Source organism: Physeter macrocephalus, chromosome 20, assembly GCF_002837175.3.
Source record: "Physeter macrocephalus isolate SW-GA chromosome 20, ASM283717v5, whole genome shotgun sequence".
NCBI classification, from domain to species: Eukaryota; Metazoa; Chordata; class Mammalia; order Artiodactyla; family Physeteridae; genus Physeter; species Physeter macrocephalus.
Window position 1 is genome coordinate 84,152,468 of NC_041233.1, and position 24,529 is coordinate 84,176,996.

The 24,529-nt window shown below is 64.2% G+C and overlaps 1 protein-coding gene across 5 annotated transcripts in view; it reads left to right on the forward strand.

The window, feature by feature from the left end:
* INPP5A (inositol polyphosphate-5-phosphatase A) overlaps nt 1-24,529 on the forward strand; it is a 179,839-nt gene that overhangs the window by 152,456 nt on the left and 2,854 nt on the right. For 3 of the 5 annotated variants that reach the window (XM_007101183.4, XM_028480950.2, XM_007101184.4), the window contains 4 exons: nt 7,327-7,422; nt 7,518-7,592; nt 13,599-13,672; nt 23,386-23,497. In XM_007101183.4, coding sequence (XP_007101245.1) covers nt 7,327-7,422; nt 7,518-7,592; nt 13,599-13,672; nt 23,386-23,497 — 357 coding nt within the window. Of the gene's footprint in view, nt 1-7,326; nt 7,423-7,517; nt 7,593-13,598; nt 13,673-13,959; nt 15,213-15,628; nt 16,891-23,385; nt 23,498-24,529 lie in introns of those variants that run through there. The other 2 variants (XR_008616268.1, XM_028480948.2) reach the window with 2 other exon arrangements.

Consider the following 24,529-nt stretch of genomic DNA (forward strand, 5'->3'; position numbering starts at 1 on the left):
ACCACGCGAGCTCCCCCCCACCCGACACCCAGGGGCAGCGGTCACGGCCCGGCACCTGGCCACAGACCTCCCCCCTAGAGCACGGTGACCCCCTGGGCCTCGGGCCGGCCTGGCCACCACAGGAGGGGCCCTGGAGCTGAGCGCGGGCCAGGCAAACCGGGGCTCTTGCTCTCCAGAAGATGTGTGGGTGCGCGCGCGCGCCGAGGGGGTGTGTGTGCGTGTGTGATAGGGAAGGAGGCCGAGGCTCTGGCTGGCGCTCGCTGGACCACATGTCCGTGCACTGGGAGGTGCTGTTCCTGTCGCAGGCTGAGTGGCCCCGGCTCTCCCCGAGGGGCTCCCACGGCAGCGTGTACCCTGGGACCTGCTCCCTCGGCCGCAGGCGGTGTGGGCGGCTCCGAGACGCATGTCTGTCTGTCTGCCCAGCGCCTGCTTTTCAGGCCGTGGCACATGTCTGCCCCGATGGGGATGGTCAGAGGGTTCGTGAAGGCTTTTTCTGAGCACTTTCCTGCGGAGCCATGTGACCGAGGCAGGTTCCGAAGCCGCCGACTCCGCATCCCTTCTTCTCTGCTCCCTGGACGCCTTTAGGACTGAAATGACGTCTGTAGACGCTGGTGACCAAGGACTGGCCCATCCCTGGGACGGATGGTGCTTCTCTTCTGTTCCTGGCGGGTGGGTGGGTGTCCAGGGCACGGGGCCGGCTGGCTGATTCTCCGTACCCACCTCACGGTGACCCAGCGTTGGACCCAGACCTCCCACACGCTGACTTGTGAGTGAGGTGCCAGAGGCAGCCTTTAACCCCTCGATTCCAAGAGGTGGATCTGGGCAGCCCGGGTCGGGGCGGCGGCACGGTGGGTCCTGGAGACCCCGTTCTCCTTCCAGAGCTGAGGCAGGTGTGGGGTTAAGGGGATGCAGCACAGCAGGAGGCAGACCCGGGTTAACGTCCAGAGTCACGGGGAGAGTCATCGCAGAAAAGGTCACGTTTATCCTCTAGAGTGGGATCTGTTTTCCAGTCCTTGGAAAAAAAATCTAAATGTAAAAGGTAATGATTTTCCATTAACTTGTTCTAAAGAAAACCTAGGTAAAGAACTCAGGTCTTTCTTCGTACACCGTCGTTTAGAAATCCTTCTCTTTCTTTCTGTAATCTGTGCTGTAGGAGGATGCAGACGGAACGTTTATTTGCACGCCTGTTTATTTTTAGACATTTTTATGGCTAGAATTTAACCAAAAGTAACAGGATGATGGAAACAACGTGGGACAGGGGTGCATTTCTCCCTGACGCCCTTGTTGGCTGGTTTTCAGTGAAGGGCGTGGATGCTTAGGCCCGGTTTCTCTGACATCTCCGTGATGTTGCGGGGGGACCCCAAGGACTCAGGGCCCTGCAGCCCAGCTGGGGCGGCAGCTCCATGCCGAGCTCCTCGGGTGCAAATTGCTGGCCTCAGCCTGGTTCCTGCTGGACACACAGCACAGGGACGGCGAGGGTGTCCGAGTGCCTGGGGAGGAGATGGCCGCCCCCGCAGGAAGGAGAAGCTGCTCGTGGCTGCGGCTTGCTAGAACCAGGAGCTAACACTGTTCCAGCTCCCCGACGGCTTCCGTTCCCGGAGCGCGGAGCCCCTCTGCGCAGAGGATGAGGAGCTGAGCGCACGGGCCTGCGGGAAGCCGGGTTCGAGGCCGGCCGTGCCCGGGTGCAGGTGGGCGGGGGTCTCCGGCCCCTGCTCCCGAGGTGCCGGCACCGGGGCTGCAGACGCAGCTGACGAAGCACCTGCTCTGTTCCCGCGTCTGCTTCCAGCAGGTGGACCCAGAGCCGGGTCCCATGGGAGTGGCCAGAGTACGGGGCCACCGCGGCGGCCCTGTGTGCGCCCCACCCGTCCCCGGGCCGTGGCGAGTGGAGGCCGGGCTCCCCACAGCGCCTCACCGACCAGCGCGCTCTGTCCTGTGGAAGGCGGCGGCGGAGCCCCAGCGCCCCACCCCCGTCTGAGGGGACCTTTCTGGCCTCACTCCCTGCGTCTGAAACGCAGCCCAGAGCAGCCACCGCCCCCCCGCCACGCGGGGCCTCCAGAGCAGGGTCACTGTCCTTTTGATGTTGTGCAGGAGACGAGGGCACGGATGTCAGTGGGCGAGGGTCCTCGAGGGGCCGGGCGGAGCCAGGGCTCCCCCGCGTCACCCCCAAGATGCCAGAGGCCAGGCCGGCGGCCCCGCCGAGCATCCTCACCCAGGGGCACGCCACGTCCGGGCGGTGTTTACAGCCCATGAGGATGTGTTTCTTTTACGTGCTTTTCCTTTCAGCTTCTCGGGGGTCGGTCCTACGCGCACGTTTGTGGCTGAAGAGAGAACCGGCGGCCACGGCCGGTCGGCCTCTTTGTGCCCCGGCTTTGTTTCCGATTTCACGCTTTCAGAGGGTCCGCGTGTTTTCCTGCGTGAAGTTGTCAGGGGATGAAAGCTCTGGAGCAGGGTCGCATGCCAAGGGCCGGGCATGGAGCCCACCCGCCAGCCTCCCGCCCTCCCCCCGGCCCCTCCGCACGGTAACGGTGTCGAGCAGGCCGGCCCGGCCCTTCGCTGCAGAACCAGCGCTTCCGTCCAGACCGGCTCATTCCTCTTCCATGGGGCCAGAAGGAGCCTCGTCCAAGGCTAAAACAGGGCGGCTGGCTCCCCCTCCCCAGCGGTGACCCACTGCCCAGGCGCGGACGGCCGAGCCGGGTCCCTGACGTGGTCAGGGGAGGGGGAGGTGAGGACGCTACCAGCTCCCTGTGTTTTCGGGAACGTGGCTCCGTGACGGGGCAGGAGGAGTTCCCGCCCCGTTCTCACTCGGAAAGGACCCCAGAGGCGCAGAAGCTGTGTCCAGTCTGGTGGGACGCAGTGTGCAGCGGGCCTCACACTGGAGGCTGCTGGCTGTCCTTCCCGAGGGCCCGCGTCCAAATAGAGACTCTGGAGGCCAGGCCCCAGGCGGCGGGATGCCACCACGGGGACAGGGTGGACCCTGCGGGGCTGGGGGCTTCACAACTTCAGGAAGCTGCTCTTTTGGTTATTTTTCATTTTAAGGCTGTTGTATTTTCCACTTGATGGAAAAGTAAGTTAATCCAGCCCCCAAGGCCTGAGCAGGGGGACGGAGGACCCCGTGTAGGTGCCGGCTTGCCACCCACGCCCTCGACTGGGAGCGGCCTTGCCACCGGCAGGTGGGTGCCGCCGAGAGAATGCTGGACCTCCAGGGGGCTGGACGCCCTTGGTCCCGCTGGTCCCTGCTTCTGGGGGCCCGTTCCGTGGTGTGAGCGTCTCCTGGGGGCCCAGGCAGAAATGGGGCTACGCGTTAGGTCCTTCAGGGGGTCTGCATTTGAATGAAAAGAGGAGTGCCGTCCTCTGACTCAGAATGAACTAGGATACTTCCAATATCTGCTGGTAGTGTCTAAATTTGGGTGCCAGAGTGGCTTGGTGGTTCGTTTTGATTTTGTTTAAACCTCCTCGCTCCCCACGTGGAGGGCAAGAACGCAGAGAGGGCTCTGAGGAGAGGTGCAAGGGGTCAGGCACTGCCTGTACCTGAGACAGCCTCAGTCATCTGGCCAGACTGGTTTTCCTCGCTGCTTGAAATCAGGATGAAACCTGCCCCAACCTCTGTGCAGCCCCACGAGTGACGGGACGCCGGACAGTGACCCCGCTCACCCCTCCTGAGCTCACGTCCTGATGAGCCCCCTTCCCCGGGCGCAGGTGTGGGGGCGGAGCCAGAGCGCAGCAGAGGTCAGGAGGCCACGGGGGTGAATCTGCACGCGCGTCCCCTGCCGCCCCCCGGGTCCCGCAGCTTGGACTCCCGGTCACCTGGCTGTGCCCAGCCGTCCCGGGGACCCGGGTGCTCCTCGGAGCCTCCCAGAAGCCAGGGCGTGAGGCCCGTCGCTGAGAACGGGGGGCGCCGTGGCTTCGGGGGACCTGGGGGGCAGGCTGCAGGAAGGGGGTCCGTGCCTCCACCAACACCCAGTCTGTGTCAGGCTCAACAGCCACCAGGATAACTCGGGAACGAGGTGTCGCCGGGGCGGGAGGCGTCCCCCTGAGCCCAGCCCCTCGTCTGCAGGCCCGAGCGTCCTGCGGCGCACGAGGGGAGGGCGCCGCGTCCCGGGCCGGCAGGGAGCACCCAGGGGGGCGAGCCCCAGCGCCTGCGGACCCCTCTCCGCGCCCTCTGCGGGGTCCAGGACCCGCAGGCGGCGCCCGCACTCGGGCTGTGGGCCGGTGGGCTTCTTCGGGGGCCCTCAGAGGCCCCTGCACGCTCACATGTCGGGACTCCCGACTCCGGTGGAGAGAGACCCAGACGCGGCCCCCAGGCCACACCGGGCTTTGCAGACACAGAAGCAAGAGCAGCTCTTCGTGTCCATTCAAAGTATGCTTCCAATACCTGCATCACTTCCTGCGTTTTCTCAGGTGGAGAAAAAAGGTAGAATGGAAGTGCGCTCTGAGTCTCTTTTTGCCTCTGAGGAGAGAACAAACCCGCTGGACCGCTGGGCAGGCCTGTGACGACCGGGCATATGCCCTGAATTTCTGTCCTGGCCGCCCGGGACCTCTGTAAGACAGGCTGCGGGGTCAGAGCTGAGGGGTCAGCTCTCCTCCACACGGCGCGGCCCGCCGGCCGTTCCCTGCCTGCCCCCAGCCCCCCTCAGGCCCTGTCTCTACCTCCCAGCTGCCACCCCGGCCTTTGCCCCCCCCAGGGCCCTCCACCTGGAACCCGGCTCCATTAGCTCCGTTACACGGTCACCGTCTCTCTGGTTACCCCGACAGCCAGCCCCAGGCGTGCCCGCCTGTATACGCTGCACGTCCTGGACGCCGACCACAGGTGCCCGCCGGCCCGGCCTACGCTGGGTCTTTGGAAACTTGGGGTGCGTGTCAGCTGGGGCTCATGGGGGATCCCCTTCCTCTGGGCCCGGCGTGCTGGGTCCAGACAGAAGCCGGGTCTCTGGAATCACAATAACTGGGTCTGAAGCCTGGCGAGCCATCAGGAAACGCAAACTGAGATGCTTTCTTTTCATACCTACTACCTCTCGAAGTGGCTGCACAGAAGAGAGCCTTACAGCTTTTATTTACCATTTAGAAGCTTAGCAATTACAATGAGAAAACGACCGGTGTGCCTCTGACCTCCACAGATGGAAACTTACCGCCCAGTCTTTCCAGAAGGCGCCTCGTGACCCAGACTCTGAAACCCGCCGTGTCCCCCAGCTCAGGCTTCTCAGACTCTGGAATGTTCCTGAGCAGCTCCTGGCTGATCCCGGGGCCTGTCCTCGGGTACGGGGCTGGCTGTCCCCACCCCCACCCCCGCCCCCGCCCCCGCCCCAGTCTGACAGAGAGCAGGGCGGGTTCTGTAAGGCCGCACTCATGGGCTTGCCTGTGGGGACCCAAGGGGCTCTGCCTGCATAGAATTTGGACCCTGGTGGGGAGCGTTTGTGACGGCGGGATGGGGGCAATGGGGCGGGCAGCTCTGGGAGGAGCGGGGCCAGCTGCACAGGCGCCCTGAGCCCCAGGGGTTTGTGCGGATTCAGTGGCTGTAAAACTGCGGGACTCGCAGAAAACGCTGCACACTGCGCTTCTGGGTTGACGCCGGCGCCGGGTCCTGCAGGCACCACCCCAGCAGCCTGTGCCCCTAAATTCCAAGTGAAAAGCCAGGGGCTCCGGGTGCCAGGAAGACAGTACTGGGCCACCTCTCCTGTGCCCTTCATGCTGATGGTGAAATAAATCTTAGACGGCTCTTTAAGAATAACGTTTGGGAAATTTTTTTCTCCTTTCAAAAGAGGAAAATGCCTTCCTGTAAGTAGGCGAGCCGGAAAGGCCCTGGCCCGGGAGTTTCTGCATGAGCGGTCACGACTGCGGATTGAAAGGCCCGCCCGGGAGGAGGCCTGGCGGGTGTGGGAGAGAGGCCCGAGGCCCGCGGAGGCCCCCCTCCAAGGGCTGGGCTGGTCAGATGTTTATCCTTTGGGAGCCCGTCTGAAGTGGCGAGATAAAGCAATTTTTAAAAAAAGTTTCCAGCAGATGCCTTTGGGAGAAGACCGTGAATTTCCTGAATCGCTTCCGAGAGGCTACAATGCCGTCTGCCTGCCGAGCCCTCCCCATTCACTGCGCTTAAGCCACTTAAGCGCATTAGCATCTGGATGGGGTGACCTCCTCGCCGGGGGCTGGGCAGGGTGGCCGCGCTCGGCCGGATGGTCCAGGCGCTTGTTCTAATCCGGCCGTTTGAAGGCGGCCAGACTGATTTGTGACACATGAGTCCAGAAGCCACTGTGGGGGGCTTGACCTGATTAGCCGTCTGTGCTCTGAATGTCAATGCGGCCCAAGGGGGATCGGCGTCCGGGCTGCCCGGGGCCCTCGGCCCTGTTGCGGGAGGGTCTCCCCCAGCGCTGGCTGCTTCGAGCCTCCGAGCCCTGCGGCTCCGCCGCGAAGTGACCTCATGAGGGCTCCTTAGACGAAGAGGTTTTTTTGGTAAGTCAACGCTAGTTCAGTTGCGGTGGTCTTTCTTTTTTTAATGAAAATCACCTAGTGCTTTTTAAAAAACCGCCCTATGGAGGTATAACTTACACACAAACTGAAATCCAGCCGTGGCCTTCTCACCCCACCCGGCCCGGCCCCCGCGACCCCTGCTCTGCCCTTTCCGGACTCCGCGTGGATGGACTTTCCTGAGGGGAGGCGTGCGGGGCCCCGGGCCCGGCACGTCCTCGCGGGCACTTGCTGTGCACCTGGGGTGTCTCTCAGCCCGTTTAGAGCTGTACTTCGTCTCTGCCGTGTTGGTGCGGTCAGCGCGGCCCTGCGGTGCCCCTAACTGCACCAGGCCTCGCGGCCCCTGCGCCAGCCTCCAGCCTGGTCCTGACTGGGGAGCGACCCTGTTTAACCCCTGTCCTGCTGCCTTCCTTGCCCCACACCCAGGTCGGGACAGGAAGGATTTAATAAAGGAGCCTGGATTTAATAGAGCTTTCAGCCTATGCGCAGTCAGCCTGTCACCTGCGCCCTTCCGCCGGCCCCGCCGCAGCTGGTGGGCGTCCGTGCGCAGGGCCCCCGGCGTGGCCTCTGTGTCCCCCAGGCGGCCCCCGGCGCCTGTCTGGCTGCCCTTCACCGTCCCTCCCGCCGTGGCTGTGGAGGACCGCTGCTCAGGCTGTTCCCTGCGGAGCCCCCGCAGGCCTCCCGGGTCCCCGGTCCTCGGGGCAGCCTGGGGCGGCAGGCAGAGGGCCGGGTGCGCGGCCCCGCCGTGTCTGGAGCCGCGGGTCCCTCCGCGGGAGGTGTGAGCCCCTGAGCCGAGGTCGGGGAGCAGGGGAGGCGGGCGGCAGGCTGGCATGTCCCCGGGGGGCTGAGCTCCTTCCGTGTCTTTCCCAGACTCTCTGCACAAAGGCCACGATGCAGACCGTGCGGGCCGCCGACACCAACGAAGTCGTGAAGCTGATATTCCGAGAGTCGGACAACGACCGGAAGGTGAGCCCCTGTAGGTGCGGCGGGTGCCGTGCCCTGTGGCCCCCGCGGCGGGAGAGGTGGGGCCCCACCTGCTCTGACGGCCCCCGCCTTGGCAGGTGATGCTCCAGCTTGAGAAGAAGCTCTTTGACTACTTCAACCAGGAGGTTTTCCGGGATGACAACGGCACTGCGGTGAGTTCTGGCATCCGACGTGTAGCTGGTCCCCCAGCAGCCGCTCTGGGGTGGCGCTGGCCCCCGGCCCCTCCCAACGCCCCCGCTTCCGCAGGACCGTGCTTCCCGGTGCCGTCACAGCCTGTGGGTCGGCTTCTGAACCCTCACCCTCCCGTCACTTCTCCACTGGGCCCTTCCCGGGGGGGCGTCCTGCCGCCGGCTGGGCTGCGGCCACCCACCTCGCTGCCTGTGCCGGCCAGCGTGGCCCTCAGCACTGGGGTCCTCCCCGGTGAGAGGCAGAGAGGACTAGGGGCTTTGGGTGCGGAACCCCTGGTTCAGGGCCGGCCCACAGAGGCGTGAGCTTCCTTTGGAAAGAAGAGAACCACCATGCAAATTTGCGGGGGCATCTCTGTGGCCGCGAACGCACGTGAGTGCCTGTGTGTGTGCGTGTGCGTGTGCGTGTGTGTGCGTGTGTGTGTCTGTGTGCGTGTGCGTGCGTGTGCGTGTGTGTGTGTGTGTGCGCGCACGCAGAGGGAAGTATTGATATGTGTGAACGGACGCCTGCAGTTCAGACCACCCGGCGGGCACGGGCCCTGCAGCAGGATAGCCTAGGGGGGCCTGCACCTGCGGTGCCCTTTACTTCTTGTGCGTTTGTCAGTTGGGCCCGCTTTTGACGCGTTTACCGACGCCTGTGTTGTATCGGCGCCTGAGGGCGGTCGGGACACCTGTGGGAGCCTCACCGCACGCCCAGCTGTGCACCTGTGCCCCCCCACCGCCTCCTGGGGGCCTTGCTGCACTTCCCACCCTGGCAAGGGGCTGTCTGTACCATTGTCCCCATTTTCATTTCCCGGTTCACCCCACCTCGCCCGCTTGCCACCAAGACCATTGTCACCCCTCAGGGACGTCTTTATCCCAAAGGCCAGGGATGGCGCTTGGACTTCAGGGCCTGCCTCCGAAGCGTCCCCCCCGGGACCACACCCCTCATGGGTCAGCTCCCTGGTCCCCCTCTGACCCCAGCTCAGCTCTTGTGCTCTGGGCGCCCCTGAGTGGCCTGGTCACCCTTTGGGTCTTGAGTTTCCAGCTCTGGACGATGCCCCTGTCTCGCGTCTGCCTCAGGCCCCTCCGGGCACTCGCACCGGCCCGGCTGGGGGCTCCGTGCCTCCGTGTGGCAGGGCCCCTAGCTCTCGTGCCGGGCGCTCAGAAGAGGGCTCATGTCTAAGTGGAGAGGGGCTCTCCGGATGTCCAGCCGACTCTGCCAGCCCGTGTCCCCGCCCTGCCTTCCCGTCCTCCCCGGAAGCCCTCGTCACCCGCCGGGCCTCCCTCGCCTTGCACATCCGGCGGCTTCTGGGTCCTGACTTGCCACACGCCTGAGTCTGCCGCTCCCGGCCGTCGCCCTCCCTGCCTCCTTCCCGACCGCTGCCCCTCTGTCCACCCCCGGCCTGGAGCCCGCCCAGGGCCGGCCACACACCCACCCAGTCAGGCCCAGCTTTGGGCCCTGGCCACCTCCCTCCGCCTCGGGTAAAGCCCGGGACCGGGACCTCTCCTCCGAGGCGTGGCTCACGCCCGGGGCCTCTGTGCTGACCCCGCACCCCTCCTTCAGCCGCACGGGGGGCACCTCTGCCCCCGCGGACGCTCCGAGCCGCCTCACGCACCTCCCCCAGCCTGTCGTGCTGCGTCCCCGCCGCCAGTTCCCGGCTCGGCTGCGCAGGGGGCCCCGGGTCCCGGTGAGGTGGGCTCCTGCTGTGTCCCGCAGCGCCTGGGCTCAGCACACGGCACTCGCGGCTCAGCTGCGGCCCTGCTGGGCTGGACGGGAGGCTCTGTAGGGCGCGGCCGCGTCTGGCTGCCGTCCTGCGACTTCCCAGGCCCGAAACACGCGGGGCAGGTTTGGGGACACGACGCGTTCGGTGTGCCTGTGTGGAGGTGAGGTACCCAGGAGACTCGGGGTGTCGTCTGCTCCCTGGGCAGCCGTGCGACCCTCTGAGCTTGGAGGAGGGCTGGCGGGGTGGGCTTTGAGGGCCTCCAGCACAGAGATGGCCCCTCGAAGCCAGGGCCAGTGTGGTTACCAGGGCGAGCAGAAAGCAGAGACGCCCTGGGAGGGGAACAGTGGACACAGAGAGTGGTGCTGGGGTGGCCAGGGGGCCAGAACGTTCCAGAGGGAGCCAGGACACTGGTGAGAAGGAAGGTCCGCTGTGCGAGGGAGAAACAGGGTCCTGAGGCAGGTGTGCGGGGCGGGGGCGGCACGGGGATGTCACACGTGGGTCCAGAGTCCCCGCTGCCCTCGGTTAGCACTTAGAGAATGTGTCACCACCCTGGAAACTACAGATGTCACCGTTAGACGTAAGCTCTAGTTCTGTATTTTTTTACCATGTGAAAGCGTGCTCCTTTAAGGTGGAGGAAAGTTAGTTCGAGTGTCTGGGAGAAGTTTGAGGCTGACTCAGATGAGAAGACGCAGTGGAGTCGAAGCAGAGACGAGGTCTCCACGTGGGTTCTGGAAGGCCCGCGGGCCCCGCCCGTCGGGTCAGGAATCTCCGGGGAAGGGGGTGGCCTCGTGCGTCCCCGTGGTGCAGGGCCTAGGCTCAGCGGTAACTGCCCCGGCAGCTCGGCGTGTCAGTCCCACTTGGGAGGCAGGCGTCCAGACCCCCCTGGGGGACGATGAATGGCCTGAGGAGCCCTGGGAGGACATCTCACCTTCACGCGAGACGCCCACAGCAGGATGGATGTGCTGCTCCGGCCCCGGCCCCCAAATCCATCGCATCCTTGATCAGCCACCAGTCTTGTTCCCGTCTGACAGAAATTTAATTCAAGCTGGCTCTGAAAATAATTATTGTATTTTAAGAGTAGTAATCATTGGCCGGGACATGATTGAGTGTGTCCATGCCTATTGACTTTTTCTATGATTTATAGCTTTGTTTAGTCGATATTCCCATCGAAATTGTATAATTAATTATAAGTGTGGCTGTCAGGGCTGCAGGATGGAGTGCCCTGGTGAGGATTTGGAGAGATTAAATTTTCCGCGGCTGTCCCAGGGCAGGGCGCGTGCGTTTGCACCGCGCTTGGCCCGTTGGATAGAGATGTTTTCTGGGTGTGTAGCGACTGCTCCAGCTCAGGGCGCATCGATTTTCCGGCCTCTTTCCCTTTATCAGCGCGGCGTCTCTGCAGTAACAGAGGAATGTGTGCAGCCGGGACAGCGCCTGACAGATACGTACGATCAGCGGGCCGCTTAATCATTGCCCACACACGCCCTACTCTGTTTTTCACTTTGTAATCAAGAAGAATGTTAAAGATACATGTGAAATTGGTTACCACTTTGTGAAAAATCTCAGAGAGATACAGATTACCCTTTCAACAGAAAGGCACTGTCATTTCTCATCAGAAACACCTCACGCTGGCCTCCTGTGGCAGCAGCCGTGGCTCCAGCCCCCATCGCTCCCGTGGACTCAGGGCGTGGAGCCCTGGGGGCCGTGGGGCAGCAGGAACAAAACACAGCCCCGGGTACAAAGCGTGTAGGAAGCACTCCACGGTAGCGAGAGTCCGCAGACGTCAGATAACTGAATACTTGATAAAAATTATAAGATGAGATTTAAAGGTATTGAAAACGTGAAAGAATCAGGAACAGAAACAAATAGCACACCCTGAAAAAAGCAGGCAGATTAAAAGGTCTGAGAAGTGCTAGCAGCAGTCACTGAGGTGGAAGGGTCTCCACAGGTGAGTTAAGTGTCAGGACAGACGCGGCTGGGCGGCGGAGCTGAGACCCCAGCGCGGCGCAGACCTCGCGGGTCGCTCGGAGGCAGCGCCTGGAGGCTCAGAGCGCGGCTGGAAGGCCTGGTCCTCAGGAGCTCGGCGAGTCCTGAGCCGTACGCCAAACGCGAAGACCCAGAGCAGCCCGAGCGCCAGGTCTCCGCAGGAAGGACGCTGGCAGCGGGCCTCGTGAGGGCGACAGAGCCGCCCACGACCCAGAGATCTCGGCGGGAGGAGCGGGGAGGACGCGGCCGGGGGCGGCCCCACGGCGGGGCCGGGGCCGCAGGAGTGAGAGCGTGCGTGCGGGGCTCTGCGGACACGCCTGTGCCCGTCACGCAGAGGACGGGGCGGCGAGCCCGTCGGGACGCCTCGCGGACTTACCGTGTCCCGAATGTTTCTTTCCTTCTCTCAAGAGTCTGAGTTAAATTTGGGAGAGATTGAAAGGCTTGGCAGCTCTCGGTGGGAGAGGCTCGGGCCGCTCACCGCCTGCAGGTTCCCGGGCGCGGGACCGAGCCCTCTGGGGGGAGGAGGCCGCCGCCGGCGTCGGGGTCGGTGGCCGGTCGCCAGGGGTGCCGCGGCTGCTCCTCGCCTGACCTCGCCGCCGGGCCGGCGCCTCTCCCGACGGTCGCGCCTGCCTGCAGCCGCCACGCAGCACCACGGCTGTCTTCCCGTGTGACCTGCGAAGGCCAGCAATTCACGCTTGGAGCGCTGTGGATGAGACACCTCGCCGGCCTCCGTGGGGGGGGTGTGCGCCTGCGAGTGTGATGCGAGGGCATCTCCAGGCACACGTGCGTGCGAACACACGTGAGCACGGGACTGGTCCAGGCCCCACGCTCATGCTTCTCACACACACACACACACACACGCGCGCGCACACACACACACACACACACACACTTCCCCTCCATCCCCGGCACCCCTGAGGCGCTAACTCTGCAAAACCTCCCGGAAGCTGTTTGGCCTGGGCTGCTCCCCGGAAGTGGGGTGTGTTTCTCCTCGATGCAGAGGCAGGGGCCACCGGGGCCGGGAAGCTGAGGGGCTCTGCCGCCCCCCCGTGCCGCCCCCCGCCCCTCCCCCTCCCGCACCCGCAGCTCCCTCCCCGTGCCTCCCCTCCCCCTCCCCCAACCCTTCCTCCACCCCATGCCCCTCCCCGTCCTGCGTCCCCACTCCTGGCCCTGCACCCCTAGGGCCCCGGCATGGCCGTCAGGGGGCGCTGAGCGGCGTGGGGTTTGCCACGGGCGCTTCCTCGCAGCAGATATGGGCTCACAAGTGTCACCTGCGGGGTCCAGTATCCAAGCCTCACCAGGCAGGGTCCGAGGCTCTTTGTGCCTCCGTCTCCGGGTGTCCAGGATGCTGCAGGAACCTGTGTGAGACTGAAATCAGGCAGCTGTGTCTGAAGTGGTCCCGTTTATGCAAAAGGAGCTTTGGTTTATCCCCCGACCCAAACCACAGACACCATCAAGGGCTCCTGCCGGGGGAGGTGTCAGCTCCGCCTCCCTCTGACCGGCCCGGTGCACGCAGGCTCGGCGGGGAGGGCCACGTGCAGGTGGCCCAGGTAGCAGCCTGGCGCCCGGTAACGACCGTGTACACGGCACTGCTGACTGCACGCTTCGGGAGTGACGGATGAGGTAGCGGAGGAAGAGGACGGGGTGGCTTCGGGGGCTGCACAATGCCGTGCTCCCGCACAGCTGCAGGGGACGTGAGTGATGACCGCATCCCCAGGGTGTGCGTGGCCATGGTGGCCGGACGCTGCCAGTGCCCTTCCCTCCTGGGGGCACGGTGCCCCGTGGGGTGTGGCTCTGAAGAGCCCCTCAGGGCCAGGTCTTGATTTTTATCTTCCTGTGTGAGGTCAGCGCTCTTACTCTCTTGACTTAGTTTGGGCAAAACGGTGTCCCCCCTGCTGGACACTGCCTGAGGGCCCCTCGGAGGCGACGCCAGTGCCCACGGCGGCTGCACCGCGTGGTCTCAGCAGAGCGAGGCGGCCCTGCGGGGCCGGTCGGCGCAGGCAGCATGGGTCCAGCGCCGGTGGCAGAGGGGCTGAGTCCGGAGCGGGCCTCGCACAGAAGGGTCTGCAGGGTGCCCCGGGTCTCTCCGGCCGCACGCCCGGGGGGCCCGCCCTCGGGAGGCCTGCACGCGGCCCGGGTGATGTGCAGGGCTGGTGCTGGAGCAGCGCCCGTTTCCCGGAAGCTGCAGGTCCCTGCTGCAGACAGACCCTCCCCCAGGGCTTCTCGGTGCCCCTGGGAGGCAAACCAAAGTGACCCCATATTTTTTTCTGTTTCTTTTCTTCAGCTCTTAGAATTTGACAAAGAGCTGTCTGTCTTTAAGGACAGACTGTATGAACTGGACATCTCGTTCCCTCCCAGGTAAGGACTGCCGCTCGCTGGGCCAGCAGGTAACTGTCCTCCTGTCCGTGCGTCTGTGCCCACCTGTGCCTCCTCCCCCCTCCCCCCCGCACTGAGCACAGCAGGGGGTCTGTTCTCTCCTTTCTCCCAACGTGGCCTCTCAGATTAGCCTACGAGGGGCCCACACAGGCAGCTCTACGTTCTGGATCTTTCTGGAACCGTCGTGGGGTGGGTTTTGGTTTGGTTTGTCTGTATTTGTCTTTCTCGGGTGTGTAAGCTTTTGCTGGGTTTTGCTCTGGTGTTCATAGAGTCCTGAAATCCGCAGCAATAACAGTGCGTTCCCTCCCGACCAGCCCGGGGCTGCAGAGGGCCGGGGTCGGGGGAGAGAGACGGTTACGAAGTGGCCAGGACACCAGGTGGGCGCTCGGCCCGCGGGCCTGTCTGGAAAGACACGGACGCCCCGTCACGGGCTTCTCCCACCCGTCTCTCTCCTTTCATTGATTCCAAGTAGAAATTCTCATCACTTGGGAGAAAATGGGCCTGGGGCAGGTTCAGGGAAGCTTTCTCAGGTAGACGGGACCTGGTGAGGAGCTGCGAGCGGGGCCGAGAGCGCCGCCTGGCCCCCCCTCGTCCGCGTCGGGCCCGGCAGTAAACGCCTCAGATCCACGTCAGAGGAACGGTTGGCGTCCAGAACGCGCTGGGGGGCCAGGTGCTCTCAGCCTCCCTCTGAAGGTCCCCCCTGCTTCCTGGGCCACACACTCCAGTGGTCAAGCGTGTGCAGGCTTGAAGGGCCCCCCGCCATCCACTGGACATGGGACTCGCTGCGGGTCCAGGCCCTGCGGCCAAGGCGCCCGGGGGCTCGCAGCTCCGGGTCGGCGCCCAGACCAGCGGTGCGAGGTTCAGGGGCCAGAGAAGCAGGGACCTGGGCCCTTGGGGTGCCTGGTGGGCCCCCAGCAGCGGCTCCAACACCCGTGAACTTGTGACTCGGCGGCTCAGGACCAGAAGGGCGGCCCTCAGCAATGCCGTCCAGGTGCTGACCGCCACGCTGCCCTCAGTCTCTGACGCTGCTTTAAACGTACATATGATGTGCGGTGAACCACGCTCCCGGGCACAGCCGGAGTCTAAAGACGTCCTGAGGGACTCGTTCAGCCCGCGCCTCCTGAGGGTAGAGCCGGGGTCCAGGCGTCCCTCCCGCTTGATCGGGGTCCAGCGCCTCTCTCAGGGCTGTGGAGCCGGCCAGGAGGGAGGGGGCCTGGGGCTGCCGAAGGCATAGCCCTGTGGACACGTGTGCCCTGAGCTGGCGTCAGCCCCTCGAGCGTCTCCCAAACGCCGCAGCCTTGAAGGTCACCCGTAGGTGCAGGGCGCAGAAGATGCGGTCGTGGTCCGTGCTCAGGTGGCCAAGGGACGAGCCCCCCACCCCTAGGCGGCAGAGAGACTGGCACGTCCAGAGTCGGGTGGGACAAGGCTGCGTGGTCCAGCCGGGCCGCGGCTGGCGGTCTCCAGGAAGCACAGGCTGTCCCCCCGGAAGGCGGCCGTAGCCCCGGCCTCTGAGATCCCACTGGTAGGTGGGGGTGGGCATGCTTTGGTGCCAAGCCGGAGGAACTCCAGGGAGGGCCTGGGGTTCGTCAGGGTACCTGGGGCTGCGGGCACCTCGAGGTCACCTGCGCTCAGTCTGGGGCGCACCCGCCTCGGGGTTTGGTGGGCTCGCGTGGCAGGAGAATGACCCCGAGAGGTCCCGCCCTCGTCCGGGAGCCTGTGGACGTCCTGTGACTGTGCAGGTGCGTTGGGAACGAGCCCGCGCTGCAGGGGCGGTGTCCTGGGCCCGTCACAGCAGAGGTGCCCCTCTGCCTGGAGGTGGCGGCTGCCACCCGAGGGAGGTGGCCTGGGAGGACCGTCAGTTTAGGGGTCAGACGGTCTCCCTTTAACTGGGAAGTAGCATTCGAAGTTTTCTGAGGTGGGAAAAATCGTGGTTTACAGACTAAATCATCGGCTCCCAAAGCTGGGGGTCCAGCTCACAGGAGGAAGTACGCCTGAGCTGTCAGCCCTGCCACAGCCGGCGGTGCAAGACCCACCAAAGGCTCCTGCGGCCTTTCCGGCCACTGCCCGGCTCATCCCTCCCTCCCCCACTGCCCACGTCACCCACCCCTCCCCCACTCCCTGGATGCCTGGGTCACACCCAGCCCCCTCCCTTGGCTCTGCTGCATTTTAAAACCGTGTTTGTGGCCGTCGGCTAGAGCTCACAGCCCCCTGGGTTGCCATGGGGGGCCTGCAGGGCTGTTCCCGACACGGGGCTATGTCAGCGGAAGCAGAGGGAAGCGGGACAGCAGAGGGACTTGGTTAGAAACGGTGGCTGTGTGGTTTGGACCCAGATGTGTTCTCTGACTCTGCCGGAAAATAAGCGACCTCAGGAGTGCTCTGTGTGTGTGTGTGTGTGTGTGTGTGTGTGTGTGTGTAGGAGCGTGAGCTCCTGTGCACACGTGTGTAGGGTGTGTGCACAGAGGATTGTGCGGGGGTGTATTCTCTTGTGCACACTGTGTAGGCACGTGTCCATGGATGTGGCACCGCATGCGTGTGGGTGCATGTGTGTGCAGAGTATGTGCACGTGTGTGTAGGGGTGTGTGTGTGTTTACCTGTGTGAGTGTGTGTGCCGGATGTAGGCGATCGGATTATAGACTGATTGCATGTGTTTGTGCAGTGCATGGGTTTGCGTGTGTGCATATAGTATCCACACGTGCACGGATATGGGTGTGCACACGTTGGAGTGTATGTACATGGTGTGGGTGTACACGTGTGCATGCAGAGTCGTATGCATACATGGTTGTATGTGCACACGTGTGGGTATGTGGGTGTATGTGCATGGGTGTGTGCAGTGTGTCTTGGGGTGGGGGTGGGTTGTGTGTGCACATGTGGGTGTGTGTACGCATGGGCCTATTTGTGGTGTGTGTGTGTGTGTGCAAGTACATGGCTGTGTACACGTGTGCATTGCACAGGTGTGGTTATGTGTGTGCATGAGCTGTGTTTGCACATGTATGTGGTATGTGCACATATGAGCGAATAGGTGTTTGCATGTACATGGGTATTTACATGGGGTGTGTGCATGTGCATGGTGGGTGCATGAGCTTGTGTGCAGTTCGTGCATGTGGTGCAAAACTCGTGTGTATATGTGTATGCATGTGTGTTTCCTGGGTGTATGCATTGCCTGCACGGGTGGGGGTGTTGCTGGGGCGTGCAGGGGGTGTCCTCTGTGCACAGCTGCTAGCCTAGGGCCATCTCCCGCTCTTGGAAGCTGTCGGGGGGTGGGGGGGGCTTCTGGCCTGGAGCGGTTTCCCTGCAGACCGTCCGTCTATCGCTTCTCTCCGAGCTGAGGGGTGGAAGCCACTGAGGAGCCACCTGAGGAGCCTGGCGCCTGGGCTGCCCTGGTCCTGCATGGGGAGGGGCAGGCGGGGGGAGGAGGCCATGGGAGGCATCCGTCGCATCCCGTGTGCCCAGCGTCCCCGCCCTGGAAGGAGGCAGGGAGTCTGCTGGGGTGCCCGCCAGCTGCACATCCTGCCCACGGGGCCGTCCTGCGTCCAGGCTCCACCACGCTGCCCTCTTTGAGGTGGAAAGGCTGAACCTCCCGGTTCTGTTTCTACTGGTGTGGCTGAGCCCCGTGGGGACCTTTCCGGAAGCCGCGCTGCTCAGTGAGGGACACCACATCTGCGTTTGTCTGCGTGGCCTCGGGCAGGGCGGGGTGTGCATGTGGCAGCCCCTCAGTCACAGAGAAGGGCCACGCCAGCCCCTCCCACGCTCCCGAGGCCCGTGTCATCCTCACGACTCCGTTCTGTGAAAACGGCCCTTCCCTCCCACGTGGGCCAGGCGGCCGGGACAAAGGTGCGTGGGCTCCGAGGCTGTGGGCCCTCGCGCGTGGCTCTGGGCGTTTGTGGGGACGGTCTGTGCTTCACTGGCTGCCGGACTTTGGCACCTCCTGGGGGCGGGGGACGGGGGGTGTGGACAGTGTCCATTCAAGGGGCAGTGGGCACCCCAGGCCGTCGTGCCTGTCCTCACCCAGCTTTCCTCTCTGTGAGGCCTGTTTGCTCCAGCTTGGCAGCCGGGGAATTAGCAAGAGCCATGGGCATCCCTGGCGCCAACGGGCAGTGCCACGGGAGCAGGGTGTCCTGAGCGGCAGCCTCGGGGCGCCGCGCCTGGTTTTCAGAACCTTTCTGCACCTTTTGACTTTGTTATCCAAGCAGTGGACTCACTGCAGACTGGCTGCGGAGTCCTGGTCCCCGTCCTGGTGGCGGCGAGCTCCCAGCTGCTGGGGGCCAGGGGCTGGGGGCGGGGTCAGTGCAGAGCCTGGAGTGGAGGCCACCGTGCCCCCCGTGGCTCCAGGCTGTGGCTAATCGCGTGCCCGGGACGGTCCTCAGAGGTGCTCGAGCAGACAGGTCTCCTAAGGAGAGCGATGGGGGCGGGGGGGTGTTTCCTGAGCAGAGACGTTCGTGACTGTTCTCCGCGGGCTAACAGAACCCCACTCCTAATGGACTGTAACTCAATGCTGTGTGTCACTTTGCTGGAAGAGGTGCTAATATTTCAGGCGTTTGTAGAGCCTTCAATTCTCGTTCTTCTCAGCCTCGGGCACAGTTTTGCACCTTCGTGAGGCAAAACCACAAAGTGACCGGCGGGGTGGGGTAGAGGCAGAGAGCGCGGCCAGGCCAGGCTAGTGGGCGCAGCGGGTGCCCGCCACAGCGACCCTCCAGGCCCCACCCTGCGCTCCAGATGACGCCCGCCAACCCCGAGTGGCCAGGGACGGCGCTCAGGACCAGGCCAAGTGAAGGCCTTTAACGCCACGTGGTGTTTCCACGTGCTGGTGACATAAAAAGCTTTAAGTTCGTGCTCAGAATAACTGGTGGACAAAGAGCGTGATGCTGGCGCTGGCATGAGCCGTGCCCACCTGGCTCGCTGTGTGACTCGCCTCAAGTTGACGCAGAGCCGACCGTGAGGCCGGTTGTTTGCAGTGGACAAGGTGATATCAGGTCAGCTTTCCGTGTCCCGCGTTGTCATCCTGTCCGCCCTCCCTGCCCTCCGGCCCAGCGTCCGCTTGCGGCTCCCACTGTCAACCCGGATCTGGGCCGATCGCGGGAGCCCCCGCTTTCCTCTCCCCAGGAGGGCCCGGCGTGAGTGGCGGTGATTTGGGACGCCCCAGAGGTGACCACCAAAGCCTGTCCTGTGCATCCAGCAAGCAGGGAGTTTCTAACATAGAGTGTCATTCTGAGTTACTGTCGTTGGTTTTAAAATAAAGAGATCCAAGTATGAAGATGAGACGGCTTAGCTGCCTCGTCCACTAACGCGGTGGCTGCAGGCCTCCCGTGGCGTGGCATCCTCCGCCCGCCCTGCACGCGGCCCTGCCCTGGACCCAAGTCCCTGTAGAGCGCTGTTGCCCACCCGCGCCCTCAGAACCGCCCCCGCCGCAGGAAGCCTCCCGTCACTGGGGCTCGAGAATTCCCAGCGGTGGCGGGATGCGCCCCCCACGCCCCCCTCTCGTCCCACGGACTCCTAAACTGTGTCTCCCAGGCCTGAGATTCAATCAAGGAAGCGTTCGTGCGGCTTCGCCTGGGTGGGGCTGAGGAGGGGGCTGTCCCCAACACCACGACAACAGCAAGTAGCGTCTCCGTGTAATCGCGAACATAGAGCTTACCTTCCAGCCCCTGACAGGGTCTCGGGCCCCTGGGGGTCCACACGTCACGGCCAAGAACTCCCCAAACCTGGAAGTAACCGAGACGCCACCTTTAATGGATGGACGTTGGCGGCTGAAGCGGCCGGACCCCTGCTCCCCGCGGGCCTGGGGCCGCTGTCTGTGGCGCGGGAGCCGCCGGGGGGTGGAGGGCTGCTGCGCCCCCTGCGCTGGTGGCTCTGCGTGACACGTGTGCCAGAGAGTGAAGCTGACCGGGGAGGTGGACAGACGCACAGTCAGAGTACACACCTCGCCAGGGAAAAGTCACGCCTTCCCGAGGACGGACAAAAACGCTCCACGGTGGGAAAGAGATTTTTACTGGGCAAATTAATTACAGAAAAAGATCCAGCGAGAGCTTTCGAAAAAGACAAAAATATCTATAACACAGGGATAAAATGTATCACACGGCTCTGGCCAGAGAAGGCTGTCTCTCTTCAGTGGATACATTTATTTTTATATTAAAGATTCGGAGGCACTTTTCAGACGTCTTTTTTGGCCATAATTCAACTTTGGACCATCTATAGATTCCTGTCTGTAACGATAAACATAAAATGGTGACATTTGGACAAAAAGGCTGAGCTCCCTGCTGTGTGCCCGGCCTGGCTCTTGGGAAGGGAGCCAGAAAGCTTGTCCAGCTGGTCACCGAGCGCCGGGTGGACACGGCCCAAGCGGAGGCACGGGGGCAAGCGCTGAGGGGCGAAGGGCCAGGGCACCGGTTACTCGGGACGCCGCCAGTCACCCCGCCGGGGACGCTGCGGGCACCTGTGTCCACAGAGCCGGGTCAGCTCTACGGCTCTGACCACGGCCCCTCCTGGCCCCTGGCCCCGGGCTCCTCCTCCCCACGGCAGTGTGAATGTTATTGCTCAGTTCAGATGCAGCTTCCTTCCGCCTCCTTTTCTTCCCCAGGAGTCTCAGGTGTTTGGAAACTGAGTTCCTGCGCGGCCACTGCCTGCCGGCCTCCGGGGCTGCCGTGCACGGGTGGACGGTCTGCCGATTCGCTGGCCACGCGGGCCCGTCTGCCCTCAGCAGGGCCGTGACTTGGGAACACTCACGTTCTCCCCGAGCGAGAAGCCCAGGAGGGTCTCCCGCAGCACCCCCAATTCTCCGCCTCCCGCTTCGGTGAGAACTGGGCCTGTCTGGCCAGGTTCGGGGGCCCCCGCCCCCTCCACCCTTGGGCTCCTCCTGAGCCCGCGTCTCTCGCGCACGGCGGCCGGCCCTGCGGAGTCGGGCAGCCGACACAGTGGGCCTTTGTGCCTTTCCGGCCTGGCTGCTGGCCTCGGGCCCTGGTGACACCACCAGCCCGCCCGCCGCTCAGATGCAGGCTGAGCCTTGTCGGCAGCGCCCTGGCAAAGGGGCCGCTTGCCCACATCCTGCATCCTGCGGGAAGGAGCCCGAGGGGCTGGGAGGACAGGTGCGCGATTGTTAGCTTTATCGCAGGGCCATTCGTTGTGGCGGTCACTCCCCACCATGCGGGGCCAGGCCGGCGGCTCGTCCCGCGTCCCCGCCCTGCGCGGTGTTTGCTCTCAGATGAGTCCGCGTGTGCAGCGAGCGTTAATCGTCGGCCGCCCCGGCAGGCAGCGCTGGGCCATCCTCGGAGTGGCCTGGGCAGGGCCCCCTCCCGGGCCCACGCTGGCCTTGCCCGGTCCGCGGGGTGCGGGCGCCGCCCCCCAACCGCCCTGCTCGCTCCTGGCCTGGCTCTGGGGGCGGCTGGCCCCTTCCGGGGGTCTGTCCACAGCAAGGGCCCCCGGTCCGCGGGCTGCGGGCGCCGCCCCCCAACCGCCCTGCCCGTCCCGGCCAGGGCGCCCCTCACGGCCAGCTTCTCTCGCCCGCCGTATCACACGTGGGCAGGCCCCACGGCAGCAGCAAGGTTGAGAACGCGGACCGAAGGCCCGGTGGGCAGCCTGTCACGGCTCCGGGCCTCCCGGGCCCTTCCGTGTCACTCCTCACCCGGCTGACTGTCCCCGTGATGGCCCGTCGGCTCCTGGCGGCGGCCGGGGGGCTGCACTCGGGCCCTGGCGCCCTGTGGCGATGGCTCCGCGGTGTGTGGGGCACTGTCCGTCACTTCCCTGGGTGGGCTTTCCATGCTGCTGCGAACGCAGGGCCCAAAGCACTTCCCCGGACCTTGCCCCAGGCAGGTCCCCAGGGGGCTCTGGGGCATCGGGGTGCAGCCTCAGTGGGACCCCCGGTGGCCAGGGCTCCCGAGGGCTTTCCCGTAGCGACAGCGCCATAGGTGCAGCTGAGGGTCACGCGGTGGTTCCTGAAGCCCCCGGGACCCGACCCTGCTCCCGTCTGCACTGCGTCTCCAAGGGACGCTTCGAGCCGGCCCGTTCGGCACTCTTGGAGCAGCGTGCGTCTGTGCGGCTCCTGCCCCCCGGGGAGCGCGGGTGAGGCCCGGGGTGGCCGGCCTCACCTCCCAGACCTCCTGTTGACCGCAGGTGTCCCTCCAGGCGAACCTGTCCTGCCCCGCCTCATGGTCAAGGACCAGCTTGGGTGGGCTCAGAGCACACACGACCTTCCCAGCCCTGGCCACAGCCCTGCCCGCCGCCTTCTCCCCTGACCTTTGCCTCCAGTGGAGGGGGCTGGGGGCTTGCTCTGCGCTCAGCACATCCTGCTCTGGACACTCAGGGTCGGCCCGTGCGGACCCCCGATTCCTGCAGCTCCCGGGAGGATGGGGTGGGCAAGCGTCGCTCCTTCAGGACCACAGCCAAGCTAGGCCGGGACGTGCCCGAACAGGCCCGCCGTCGGCCCCCCTTTTCCCTGAAGGAAGTTGAAGGGTGGTCAGTGCTCCGTGCTGTCAGCAGGTGTAATGCTGTTAGAAGCAGAGATTAGGGACGTTTTGCCTGTAGCCGTGTTTGCTGCTTTGGGTCTTCAATGAACGAAATTCCTGCAGGGCCTGGGGCCGTAAGTCGCCGCTTCTGGCGAGAGCGTGTGGACGCTCTGGCGGATGGAGTAGGCGGAGAACCGTTAGCTCAGCTTCTGCGGATCCTGACCACGGGCCGGGGAGGGGGAGGGGCAGGGGCCCCACGCGAGCAGGTGCCCAGGACAGAGCAGCCCAGGAAGACGGTGGCATTTTTCTCCTCCAGCTGAAAGCACAGGAAAATTTAGTAGAGAGTAAAGTGCCATTCACGGCAAATACCACGTGGTATTTTGGAACTAACCTAAAAAGCACATTAGACCTTTGCAAGGAAAAATTTTAGACTGTATTGAAGGCTGTAGGAGATGCACCACGAGAAAGCAGACCCACCATCCTGATGGGCGTGCAGGGAGCGTGGCTGAGGGTCCCCCAAAGCCAGTTGGTTCATTCTGGTTAAATGCACCTGCTGTTAGTTCAGTGCAACCCAATCAAAATGCCCACGGGGTGGGGCGAGCGGTTTTACATGGACCAGGGCAGGCCCGCTGGGCAGTGCAGAGCCCGGAGCCGGTGAGTTCTGGGCCTCAGCCCGGCGGCTAGTGTCAGGGCGTCGGGGGCTCAGCTGGTGGTCCCAGGCCCCACCTGCTTCTCGCCATGTCAGTTGGTTGGCTGTGGTGGCTCCATTCCCAAGGGGCCCCAGGCCTCCCCCCGCTGCCGCACCGGGCCGGTGGGCGGGAAGCGGGGCCCGTGCGGCCAGGGAAGTTAAGTCAGGGCGAGGCACACACTCCGCCACAGCGAAAGTCCGAGGCCACGGCCCGGGCACCTGGGCGCTTCCTGAGGTGGACGCCTCGGTGGGACAAGGGTGTGGCGTCAGTCTGGGCCCAGGCGTCCGTAGGCTCCCGGGCAGGTTTTCGTTGGGCTGTAGGCCGCATCCAAAAATAAAACCAAGTTTAATAGACGTGTCCATGTCCGTGGGGAGGGTTTATCTGAAGTGCTGGGTGGGACAGTCCTTTGACTTTATTCTGGAAACTTCCGTCTGCCTGTTCTCCCCCAGACAGGCTCGGCCTTTCTGAGGTGCATGGGGCAGAGCCCACACCGCTCCCCCAGGCGCGGAGGAGGGGCTGGAGGAGGGGCCCCGCGGCTGCTGACCGGTGCCTTCCTGTCCTGTCTCCCCAGCTACCCATACAGTGAGGACTCCAGCCAGGGCAGGCAGTACATGAACACCCGGTGCCCCGCCTGGTGTGACCGTGTCCTTATGTCCCCGTCCGCCAAGGAGCTGATTCTGAGGGTAAGTGTGAGGGCCGCGCAGGCCAGAGCCCGGGCGGGTGGGGAGCCTCGGGCCAGGGGACGTGCCCTCCTGCCGGCCCCAGGATGAGCCCTGATCCCGTTCTCAGGGCTGGGATGGAGCCCGATCTCCATTGTCTTTCTGGATTCAAAACAGGCATAAACTGTCGCCAGTGCTTTAGGAATCGTTTTAGTTTACTGTGTCCTCGGGGGAGTCAATGAGCTCTTGTCCTCGAAAGAGCTTGGGAGCTATGAAGTCTGTCCTTATTTTCCTAAGTTGTAAATCAGATCCAGAGTCACGCTGGGGCTTGAGAAGTTAAAGATGAACGGCCAGCACTCAGGAGGCAGCCCCGTGAGACTGGGTGCGGGGAGAGTTTGAGTTTCCTGGAGCCTCTTGATTTCCCGGGGTTTTTCAATGCCCACATTTAACACAAAAGGACTGCTCTAAAGAGTCAATATCTGCATTGGTTTTGTCAACCCCATCGGTGAAAAAATATAATAACGAGGTGCTTTGATTCATTAGGGCAGTGGTCTGGCCTCTGCGTGACGTGGGCAGCCAGTTAGGAGGGGGAAGGAGGTCCCCACGGCCCAGGCCGTCCCCCAACCTCAACCCAGTACGTTTTGGGCTCTTGTCACCACCCTCCACCGCCCCCGAGGCTGCTGCGAGGAGCCCTGTCTGCGCCCCTGGGCCCCGGGCCCTTTACCCAGAGACGCAGCCAGGAGGGCAGAGCCCCCTCAGCCTGCCCAGGTGCACGCCCGTCCCCCTGCTCGGCAGCCCCTGCAGCCCCCCTCCAGGAGGCCCCGCTGCTGGCCTTTCCGGGGCGGGCTGGCCCTCCACGCTCTGCCTGGAGCCAGAGCCCCCGGGTGCGTGGGGAGGGAGGCCGCTGGGCCCGGGTTGCAGGTGGGGACGCGTCGGGTCCGCAGTGAGCTTGCTCTGACGGGGCCTGGGGGCTGGCCGGGGCAGCCTCGGCAGCCCTCCCCGTGGCCTGTGGGCAGGGCCTGCACCCGGCTGTGACACGCCCGCCCCCAGAGGACA